Below are 12,516 nucleotides of genomic sequence, written 5' to 3' on the forward strand. Positions count from 1 at the left end.
TCAACACGATCACTAAATGTTGTCTTACAGGGAACTATTGCCTTACATTGCTTACACACATCGCTTACACACATCGTCTTACACATATTGCCTACACACAATGCTTACACACATTACCTTACACATAATGCTTACACACATTGTCTTACACATATTGCTCACACACATTGCTCACACATATTGCTCACACACAATGCTCACACACATTGCCTTACACACATTGTCTTACTGTTGTACGTGTACACTTATGTCCCTTTATGTTTTGTACACCTTGACCTTAGTACACCTTGACCTTAGTACACCTTACCTTAGTACACCTTTATGTTGTAACCCTTGCTCACAAGGTGTGTCCACGTGTACACAGGAGTGTGTACACGTGTACCAGTGAGACCATTGTGTACACATGTCTAATGATGATTTCTCCTCTCCCTTTCTCAGTCAAAGATCAACAGGAAAGCAGCCAGAATGGTGAGGCTTCAACTATTTTTTAAACTACTGGGGGTGCTCTGTGTACGGGGTGGGGGGGGGGGGGGGAGTAGACTCATCCAGTCTACTCCCATCACCAGTGTTTGTTAGGGTGAAATTTTTATTGAAAGGGAGGGAAGAAAAAAACAGACTCCTCTCCCTTATATTTTTGGCTGTTGTTGTTACTGTTATTTTATTAGTTACTTGATTGTAAACTAGTTATCACCGAGCTCTTGATGTCGAGTAAAAACGCAGCCCTGAATGTTATCACATTATAGCACAAGTAACTAGATCTACATCAAGAAAAAAAAGCAACTTTAAAATTTGCATGAAAGTACAGTTTTTAATCTAAAAATTGAGTTTAAATATCCAAATTCACTTCTTTCATAATTGATTACAATAAATGAAGTATTGATCAGATGGCCTGTGGTTTAATTTACACGTCATTCAATTAAACATTCCCCCCACCCCAGTTTGTATACCGTAAACTGAATGGACAAGTTGTATGTTTGAAACGGAATCGAAATGTTTTCTTGTCTACAGCAAATTTCGTGAGGTGGACCGTACCAAGATACAGCAGAGCATGGACATTACGTCATCAGCCTCACCCCGCCTGCGGCCGCTGGAGCCCGAGGAAGAGACGGCCATCAGCGAGATCGTCAGCGCCTACCACCAGAGCCTGGAGATCTGCGTGGAGTCCGAGGTGTCCCGGCACCACCCCTCCATGACAGAGCTGGTCAACATCGCTGAGATCAGCGTCAGACGCGTCATCGACATGTCCAAGAAGATCAAATCCTTCAAGGCGTTGTCTCAGGCCGACCAGATCAGCCTGCTCAAGGGCGGCAGCATCGAGCTGCTCATCATCCGCTCCGTCATCACCTTCGACTGCGACAAGATGCAGTTCCTGGACCCGTACGACAAGGAGAAGTACGCCATGACGACGGACCAACTCAAGATGGGTCAGGGCTCCGGCTTGTTTGACGAGCACATGCGGTTTGTCAAGAGCTTGGCCGTGGACCTTCAGGCAGACGAGACTGTGCTCATCCTCCTGCTGATGATCGCACTCTACTCACCCGACCGGCCGCAGATCTCAGACAAGCATTACGTGGCTGAGGAGCAGGAGCGCTACGCCCTGCTGTTACTGCGGTACCTCGAGTCGAAACATCCTCCGCACGTCATCCGCTGGATGTATCCAAAACTGCTCATGAAGCTGACGGACATCCGCAACTTGAACGAGGAGCACTCCCAGGTGCTGCTCAAGATCAACCCCGAGGGCATCCAGCCTCTGATGAAGGAGGTTCTCGACCTGAACGCCGAGAAGAACAAGCTGGCCAAGTGTGAGAACGACCACAACGCCAAGGTGGAGCAGCATCAGGACCAGCAGGATCAGCCCGAGTGCATGTCCATTTGTTAACCTTTGACCTTTGACTTGACTCTCAAGGCTGTCACCCTGTCTAGACGTGGGGCAGGCCGCATCTTGCCATTACTATTGTAGCTTAGGGAACAGTTCCGGTGCAATCACCACAAGTAGCCCAGGTCATTCTCTCTCACACCACACGGACTCTGATAGTGTTGCTTGTTGCTATGGTTACGCCATATGTTATAGCATTTGTGCCTAATAATTCATCGTACTGAGGTGAACTGACTTGACTAAGGTCGCCATGTTTGTAAACTTTAACTTGACACTAACCAAGCCCACTAAGATGGGGGCTGAGCTAAATGGGCGGGGTGGGCGGGCTACGTACAGCTTAGTGTACATTGTACACATTCAACTTGATGGAGGCTTTTGTAAATCTTTGATCAAGTTTTTTTTTTTTACAAGTTTGTTAATCTTCTCCAGTGAAAGTCTGGATCATCAAGTCAAGGCGGGCATGTTACTAGCCTGACATGACATGTCTTAGCCGGACATGACATGTCTTAGCCTGACATGTCACTAGCCTGGCATGACATGTCACTAGCCTGGCATGGTCCCACTGACATGTGTACACCAGACTGTGTACACCAACCTTACAAGTTACATGTGTACAGAAATATGATAATCCCAAAATTGATATCATTTCTCTTTATTGCTACTTTTGCATGGATTTTTCATAGTACTTTTCTAATTAGTCAAACTTTTGTCTGTACAAACTTGTTTGTTTTTATACAAACTTTCTCTACAAACAGTAGAACTGTCTATATGTGGTACTACCAACCACAGCTGCTAATTAAATTTTGTCGGTAATTTTTCAACCCAAATTTGATCATGACTTTGTTTTTGGCTATCTAAGTCTGACACTGGCTTAGATAGAAGAACTAGCAGCCGACCTCCACACTATCTGATTCTTGCTTGGATTAGAACCCAGTACAGTTGGTTCTCGCCTAACAGCCATTGTGTTAATTACTTGTGTCCAGATGGAGCAGCAATTTTAGACCCGAAAAATCTGGAGATTAGCCTTGGTCTGGTCTAAATAATGTACATAACGTGTGTTGACTTCATACATTGTAATATGTGTTGACTTCATACATTGTAATATGTGTTACTTCATACATAACATAGACATTACTGCTAGTACATTTTGGATGGCAGTAGATAAGGCTAGTGGTGCAGCTTTAGAGGGGTCAAGTGGCGTTAGGGGGACCTTGTGTCAGTGTCATTAGGTCAACCTCGTGTCAGTGTCATTATGTGGACCTTGTGTCACTAGGTGGACCTCGTGTCAGTGTCATTAGGTGGACCTTGTGTCAGTGTCATTAGGTGGACCTTGTGGCACTAGGTGGACCTCGTGTCAGTGTCATTAGGTGGACCTCGTGTCAGTGTCATTAGGTGGACCTTGTGTCAGTGTCATTAGGTGGACCTTGTGGCACTAGGCGGACCATGTGTCAGTGCCATCTAAAACCAACCCACCAAAGCCCACTAGCCTTCCAAAAAAAAAACTCATAATATGCTCTTACAGGTACTGTTGTTTTATTCAATATTTATGTAGGTTTTTATTTCTAGGATCTGTTGTTGTATCCAATATTTATAGAGGTTTTATTTCATGAAATGTTTGATTCAATATTTGTACGTTTTTTTTAAAGCTGAACATGTTTGATAGCAATAAGACTGGTCTACATATATGATCGCTGAATGTTCCTATTAAACCATTTTCATGGTGGTTGTCATTTCAAATGTCACCATTAATGTCATATGTCACCAGTGATGTTATGTCACCAGTGATATGGTGACAGTCAGGTTAATGTCACTCTGATCTTTGACCCCCTCATTAATTTTTTTCTCTCTTCCTGTTATCATTAATGAATAAAATGTTACTGGTTTGAAAGCAAGCTGACAGAAGTACAATTTGTATTGGCAATCATAACAGCATTGTAGCAGAGGCGTCTTTGGTTCTAGTTCTGGCAGTATTTTAAATGGCATTTGTCGTCTCCTTGTTTCTCGCTGTTTGTCTGTCTGTCTGTTGGTCTCTGCGTGGGACGGGCAGCTGTTGGTACTCGCCTACAGCCGGTGGCCCATGTACATATCTGGCCACTAGCTATGGCCAAGGTCTGGCCGTAGGTGATGGCCAACTTAGACACCTGGCCGCTAGTGCAGAGGTCAGCTACCTACAACCACTCGGCCACTAAAACTCCTTGAACGATGAAACACGTTCCTTTTTATCAGGCCAAAAAACTACAAATGTATATCGGCCCTAACTAGCTGTATGTATATAGATACATAAATATACTGAACGGCTCTTTACCCAGTAAAGGATGACACACCCTCCCTATCCCCGAACTTACGACCCCTGCACTAGCAAGTCCCATGTTGAGACCCCAGACATTGTCCCCTGGGTCGGGCTGCCCATATGGAGCTGTCATGCTGTCCATGTGGAGCTGTCATGCTGTCCATAGCTGTCCTGCTGCCCATGCCCCCACACTGTAAATAGCCATGCCCCACAGCATGGATTTCTTCTGTTCACTTTTCTGTTTCTCTGACTGGGAGATCTGCCTTCAACAGGTTTTTTTTTTCTTTCTAGACGGGCAGCTGTGTGTTGTCTGTTGACCACTGGTCAGTGTTAGGCTTAACCTAGACAGTGGTTAACAGACTTTTGACCACTGGTTTGAGCTTAGATTTGCCATAACAAAACCCAGTCAATACTTAGACCCATTTTCTCCACTTCCAACCTCAGGGCAGACAAAAGATCAGCTCTAGACAGCCGACCTCTAGCTGATGGCTGACCCTAACGCTAAAACACGAGTCCTGGTCTGTCCCCCCCCCCCCCCCACACCCTGACCAACATTTGACTGACTATGACCCCAAACACTGACCCTGGTCTGGCCCAGATATGTCCCCCCCCCCCCCCCCCGACCAGCAGATGTAACCAGAAGACACCAGCTGCCTATCTCTGACTTATTTCTGCCTTGATCGTTACTTGGCCTTGGATTGAATGAAACTAATTACCCTCACGTGAAGAAAACTTTGTTCTCCAATCAAGGGCTGGAGCAAACATGGCCGACCAGTAGTGTTTACACAGGCCCACCTGTTGGTTGACGCTCCAGGTAACTTTAAGGTAGCTTCACCTGGGCGAGCCTGGCTCAAAGGTCCCGTTCAGTATCTGGTATAAAAAAATTCTTTCAAAACTAGTGTGTGTGTGTGTGTACAGATTTTTTTTTTTAATTTGATGAGCAGAGTGCTAATGACATTTGTACAGATTTCTATGGCTGGTTCAGATACGTTTTATTTTAAACAAAAAATTTTTTTTTTTTTTCTTCAATGCCCTAAAGACAACTGTGTAGAGACAACTGTGTAGGGACAACTCTGCAGGGACCTCGCGGACTTTGGACCAGCCTTTCTCACCCCTGCACCTCTTCATTTGTTCTCCCAGCTTCTCCCAAAGTTACTGGCCATAATTCACTGACGTCACTTCCTCTCACCTCCCCTCCCTATGTTTTGTTTGTTGAGCGCAGTCAAGCAAAAAAAAAAATGAGTAGTAAAAAAATGTCACTAATGTCTTGTAACTGAAAATAAATTGATCGAAGATATCACTCTAGTTTTGGTTTTATTTCACACTGGTTTGTTAATGTTATAGTCCTGTGGTTTGTTATAGTCCTACACATATTGTCCTATATTTTGTTATAGTCCTACACGTATTGTCCTGTGGTTTGTTATAGTCCTACACATATTGTCCTATATTTTGTTATAGTCCTACACGTATTGTCCTGTGGTTTGTTATAGTCCTACACGTAGTCCTGTAGTTTGTTATAGTCCTACACATGATGTTGTGGGTGGAGAAATGTGACACCCCCACCCACGGGCTCAATGATATCAAATGTGTTGATCGACCCATCATCACCACATCACCACCATCTCAATGTCCAGCTGAAATCACGAGACTACATAGCACAACCTAGAACATACTTACAGGGGGGGGGGGGGAGGTAATGGCTCTCAAAGTTTCTGCTACAAGTTTATCTACTAATAACTTACGATGGAAAGTTCCGGAACTGTGTATGGGTCATTGGTCATATAAGTGTGTTGGTCAATAGAGGGGTGGTAGTGACCGACACCCCCACCCCTCTACGTCATCGGATTACAAGAAACTCGACCACAAGACTCAGAAATCGCATAAAATAGACAATCCTAAAATAGATTCCCAGCAGTAAAATTTATTGCACACAAAAAATTAATCAATAGACCGAACATAAGGAAGAAAACTAATTAATTTTTACTTTTATTTTAGCTGTTTTTAATTCAATTCAGCCTTTCCTGAATTGTTAATAAGGAAAGCAAATTCTATAGCCTTTCTTGAAGCATCGTTGGCGAAGTGTAATGTTGAGTGGAGATATCCCTGAAAATATTTTTATACAAAAAATTCCTTGTAACATTTCTCCGCTAGAGGGAAAGTTTGTAAAAAAAAAGTTCGTGTTAAAAATCTGGAATGTTCTGGATTTATCTTCACTAGTTTATGGAAGCTTACAACTTTATTCTTTTGTTATGGGATTTTTCTGAAAACGGGAGTGAATTGCATGAGTGGAACGCTGGGTCCCGTATAGTGGTTCTAGGGTCCCACCATGTAGCTAGTTCTAGGGTCCCACATGGTAGTTCTAGGGTCCCACGTTGCTATAAGGTCCCACATAGTAGCTCTAGGGTCCCGTGTAGTAGCTCTAGGATCCCAAACAGTATCTCTACCGCTAGTCATATGTAGCCAAGTCATGTAAAGCCAAGTCATATGTAGTCAAGTCATTTAAAGCCTAGTCATCTCAAGCCAAAGTCATATGTAGCCAAATCATCTTTTTCCTATATCCAAGTCATCTATATTTAAGTCACTTACATTTTATATCCAAGTCATCAAAACCAGCCATCAACACCATACAGTGAATGACGTCACATATCCCTTGACCATCCCAAACTTACACACGTCAGATACATTTACGTTGCATTATTCATATTTCGAAAGCAATAAATTTTGTTTAAATACCTCGCGATTAAACGCGACAATAAAATTATTATAAGAAAACTCATTGAAGCGTCACCCTACCACGGACCAGCCTAATGAATCTTAGGCCTGCTCCTTGCCTCTTTAGACGTTTCCTACACACATAAACATTTTTTTTTTTAAAAACTTGACTACGTTGAACAAAAAAATTTTAACCGGAAACTTTTAGCATCCAACAAACGGCAGACAACCCGCTGTGCTTTGTGTCGGGGGAAAGAAAAAAAATAAATTCTTGTACAGTATTGTTTCGTTTTCTTTCTGGAGAGAAACTTTTTGAGTCCAGTTTAGCTTGCTTGGATACCATTTTGTCTGTGAATCAAGGTTTTGGTTTTTTAACCACCTAAATCTAAATCTTGCAAGCCGTGGTTGACTTGTGGTTGACTTGTGGTTGTCTCGTGGTGCCGGCTCTAAGATGGTGCCAGTATTGTTGTGTTTAAGATCTGAAAGAAACTGTGGACACTTTAAGGAAATGACAAGGTTGGTGTTGGGCTTTATTAGATAAAAGTTTCATCGGTTGTTGGGGGCAAAGGAGGACTAGGGGGGGGGGGGGCAGTAAGGTGGGACCGGTTGGTGTGATTGTCTTTAGTGACTCCCCAAAATTAGGTAAGTGACTCCAGCGACCCCACAAGATAGGGCAAATGACTCCAGTAACCCCACAAGATAGGCCAAATGACTCCAGTGACTCCCCAAGATAGGGCAAATGACTCCAGTGACTCGCCAAGATAGGGCAAATGACTCCTTTGACCCCAATGACTCCACATTGAAGGACCTTTAACTCTGAACAAACTTTACTGCCGCCCCCAGACATTTGTCATGTAAATTTCTCCGTTCTGCCCAGAGAGCACAAGTCTCCGAGCGAGGTGTCATCACCAGCTGCACTTCACGGCGGGCAGGCTAGCCGGAAAAACCTGATTGGCTTTAAATGACACTCGGGGTGTCGAAAGCGCTCGTTAAATTTGAAAACAGCGCAAGAGCTTTCTCCGGCTACTGCCGAGAAATAACCGGCTCAGTTGAACACGTGACGCCCGTTGTCTCTCGTTGATTGGCTGGAGAGGTACATCAAAGTTTTTGCCGTTGGTTTATAGGCGGACGATCCACATACACGTCATCTCGTTAACCATATATGGTCATGTGTTTGAATAAAGAAAGTCCCAGCTTCTCAGATGGTGGACCTCAAATAAACAGAAGGGGAGGTAAATAAGGAACATTTCTTGTAGGAATGACGAGTGACTTCTCTTGGTTGTTTCAGGTGTGGACTGAGCAACATACTTTCGCTTTAAGAAAATGGATTTCACGGAATGTTTAGCGGATTGTGAAGAAGAATTGAATTTTGGACATCAGTCAAAGATCTCTGTCAGAAGTCAGAATCAGAAGTCAGAATCAGAAGTCAGAATATGAATCAAATAATTCAGAAATAGAAGTTTCACATAGACCGGTCTAGGTGTGGTTTGGAAAATTTGGAAAATACGTAAAAGAAAACGTATACAACTCAAGCATACTTTGATAAGTGTTAACTTCAATTGACAACGATGCAATGTATATATCGTCCTCTTCATTCTTTAAAAATTAAAACATCTAAAATATTTGAACAAACAAGTTTAGAACTGAACTGAAACGAAAGCGCGAACAAAAAAATTCAACTGAATAATTATAGTTAAAATAAAAACTAATTAGGGTCTAAATTGATTTAAAGTTTTTAAAAACTAATTAGGCTCGAAAAATTATGTTGGCTGCGAGACAACAAACCCGAAGATGTTTCAAATTTTGCAAATGACGTCACGGTAAAAAAAAACCACTTAAATTAGCTGTCTTTTGGAAATAGCTTGTAACATTCTGCAACATTTCTGTGACATGTGTGTGACATTTGTGTAACTATTTCTGTGACATTTTTGTAACTATTTCTGTGACATTTGTGTAACTATTTCTGTGACATTTGTGTAACTATTTCTGTGACATTTCTGTAACTATTTCTGTGACTATGCGCGATATTTGACGTTAAATACAACACACTGACCGTAGGTACGTCACAAATTGTGTTAGTCTAAAGCTAGGGTGGGTGTGTGAGTGAATTAGTTGGTCAGATCGTGAGTTATGTTGGTGTCATGTATTAATGTTGGTGTCATGTATTTAGTGAATGATGGTGTCATGTATTGAGTGAATGTTGGTGTCATGTATTTAGTGAATGATGGTGTCATGTATTGAGTGAATGTTAGTGTCATGTATTGAGTGAATGATGGTGTTATGTATTGAGTGAACGATGGTGTCATGTATTGAGTGAATGATGGTGTCATGTATTGAGTGAACGATGGTGTCACATATTGAGTGAATGATGGTGTCATGTATTGAGTGAACGATGGTGTGATAAATTCTGTGTCACGTATTGAGTGAATGTTGGTGTCAGGTCATGACACAATGACTAAACCATGATCGCCTGCTGTCAGTGTTTCAGTAGACGACCCCACAAATGTGATGCCATTATTCTGCCCAATCGACTGTTTATCGCGCCATCTTGTGTGGTACCCCACGTGACCGAATACCGCATTCAGCCAACGCTTTACAGTTCGATTCCCACACTGAAAAGAGTTCGATACTCTCCCCTGTAACTGCATTGAAAAAAGTTCGATTACTCGAAATCGATTGATTTGTTGATCGCATTTGATTGTCTGGATAAAATCAAACTGCACTGCTGTTTATTTTTCTACCTCACTCACACCGCTCCTCACCCCCCAACTCATACCCCCCCCCCCTCCACACGTCACCAGTAAATGTAAAAACATTTTTTGATAACCGCTTCTTTAGGTTTTTAAATTTAAAAGAACAATTAAAGATTGGTTGCCTTGTTAGTTAAAGGTTTTTATAAGATCAAATTCACTACTATATTTATATATTTATATTTATTTATATTTATAAAAATACATGTATGTAGCGTTAGTTCCCTCTATATATGTCAGTATATATATATATATATATATATATATATATATATATATATATATATATATATATATATATATATATATATATATATATATATATATATATATATATATACAGCTAGTCATACATATAAATATACAATATATGTGTGTGTCTTGTATTATGATTAATTATATAAACACAGGCATAAGTGATATGTGAGTGAGGTTTTATTTCAAGAAATCCAGAATTCCAACCATGTCAGAATGTACGACCGAGTTAGCTCCCATTAACTCAATCGATTCCTGATTGACTATGTGTCACTTAATCGAAGGGTGCGTGACGGTTCAATAATCGATGAGCTTACACCCGATCTGTGAATAAGTCTAAATATTACATGTCTGAGCTAAAGGTAGTCCAAATATTACATGTCTGAGCTAAGGTAGTCCAAATATCACATGTCTGAGCTAAAATAGTCCAAATATTGCATGTCTGAGCTAATATAGTCTAAATATTACATGTCTGAGCTAAGGTAGTCCAAATATTACATGACTGAGCTAAGGTAGTCCAAATATTACATGACTGAGCTAAGCTAGTCCAAATATTGCACGTCTGAGCTAAGCTAGTCCAAATACTGCACGTCTGAGCTAAGATAGTCCAAATATTACATGTCTGAGCTAAGGTAGTCCAAATATTGCTAATTATATTTAGCCGTCTCGAAGATTAAAGCGCTATTTTAAGTAAAAATACAATGCAAACCTTTTTGGCCCAAAATTTGATCATATATATATATATATATATATATATATATATATATATATATATATATATATATATATATACATGTAGCCAAGCTACACATTATAACCTATTACTGATATTGCTGCAGCTATATACGTCAGCTAGCCGGATTCCAAAGCTTCCAACACTGATGACATATTGCGAGAGTTGATGTAGAAAATTCTCTCGACACCAGTACTCGGAAATCTACAATAAAACACGACTGTAGAAATAAATTGTGATTTTTATTATGGGTAGAATGTGACGTCATTATACGTCATCACCGCGTCATTCCATTGGAAGAAACTAATTAAACAATGCTACAACATCTAGTTCTGTCTTAGATACAACAAAATACACGTGATACTAAATTAATAATCTTTGTTTTAAGTTAATTGATATATTTTTTTAAAATAAAATTTCTATCACTCTACACATTTTGTGAAAATTCCCTGTCAGTAAAATGTCACAAGAAGCCTATTTACGTCAGTAACTCTGCCAGTTAAGCTAAATCTTTGCTACTGAAAATTTCTCGAACATTTTCTGTTGATCCCAACAGTTGTACGGCGTTAGAACTATGTGTGGACTATGATTTACACCACGGGATGAAAGAAAGATGAAATGTCTTAATTCAAACGAAAAGATAATCCGTTTTAAATAAGACGGTAATAAACAAAGCATTTTTTTAGGCTACACAAAAAATTTATCTCGTCAAGGAAAAGATTTTCTGGCGGTTTGAGCGAGGGGTAAAGTGGGCGTTACTTACCACCACGAGGGGGGCGGGGCGTCCGCAGGATGAGTGACACCTTCACACCTACCCAACCCTCGACCCGCGCGCTCACCTGTCGGCTTGGTTGCACGTGCTCGAGTGAGTCGAGCTGTTATTCCAGATTGTCTAATAAAATAAAATAGTGCACCAAGAAAACTGTACTCCCTCCCCTCGCCCACCCCCCCCCCCCCCCCCTTCCTCCCCTCGCCCTCCCCTCGGCCGCCAGATAAGAAAAACATGCTCGCAACAACACAAACACACTCGCCTAGGCTGACAAAATGGCGGCGTGCAACTGGCCACTGTAACTAGACCACACCTGCAACTGGCCACTGTAACTAGACCACACGTGCAATTGGCCACTGTAACTAGACCACAGACCACACGTGCAACTGGCCACTGTAACTAGACAACACGTGCAACTGGCCACTGTAACTAGACTACAGACCACACGTGCAACTGGCCACTGTAACTAGACCACAGTCAACACGTGCAACTGGCCACTGTAACTAGACCACACGTGCAACTGGCCACTGTAACTAGACCACAGACCACACGTGCAACTGGCCACTGTAACTAGACCACATGTGCAACTGGCCACTGTAACTAGACCACACGTGCAACTGGCCACTGTAACTAGACCACACGTGTAACTGGCCACTGTAACTAGACCACAGGCCACACGTGCAACTGGCCACTGTAACTAGACCACAGGCCACACGTGCAACTGGCCACTGTAACTAGACCACAGACCACACGTGCAACTGGCCACTGTAACTAGACCACAGTCAACACGTGCAACTGGCCACTGTAACTAGACCACAGACCACACGTGCAACTGGCCACTGTAACTAGACCACACGTGCAACTGGCCACTGTAACTAGACCACAGACCACACGTGCAACTGGCCACTGTAACTAGACCACAGACCACACGTGCAACTGGCCACTGTAACTAGACCACACGTGCAACTGGCCACTGTAACTAGACCACACGTGCAACTGGCCACTGTAACTAGACCACAGACTACACGTGCAACTGGCCACTGTAACTAGACCGGTTCCCAGAAAGAACCGCAACGGAAAAAAGCGCAACAGAAAAAAGCGCAAAACAAAACGCGCAACGGAAAAAAGCGC

At 42.1% G+C, this 12,516-nt stretch overlaps 1 protein-coding gene across 17 annotated transcripts in view; it reads left to right on the forward strand.

Moving 5' to 3' along the window:
• The window catches only part of LOC131943742 (nuclear hormone receptor HR96), a 151,988-nt gene extending 147,216 nt beyond the window's left edge, over positions 1–4,772 (forward strand). For all 17 annotated transcript variants that reach the window (XM_059303989.1, XM_059303974.1, XM_059303981.1 and 14 more), the window contains 2 exons: positions 439–468; positions 1,009–4,772. In XM_059303989.1, the coding sequence (XP_059159972.1) occupies positions 439–468; positions 1,009–1,879 (901 nt within the window). In that variant the 3' untranslated portion in view covers positions 1,880–4,772. The remainder of the gene's footprint in view (positions 1–438; positions 469–1,008) is intronic.
• Positions 4,773–12,516: the final 7,744 nt, after the last annotated feature.

Source organism: Physella acuta, unplaced genomic scaffold (assembly GCF_028476545.2).
Source record: "Physella acuta isolate Inbredline_101_S28 unplaced genomic scaffold, ASM2847654v3 ptg000466l, whole genome shotgun sequence".
In the NCBI taxonomy this organism is placed as follows: domain Eukaryota; kingdom Metazoa; phylum Mollusca; class Gastropoda; family Physidae; genus Physella; species Physella acuta.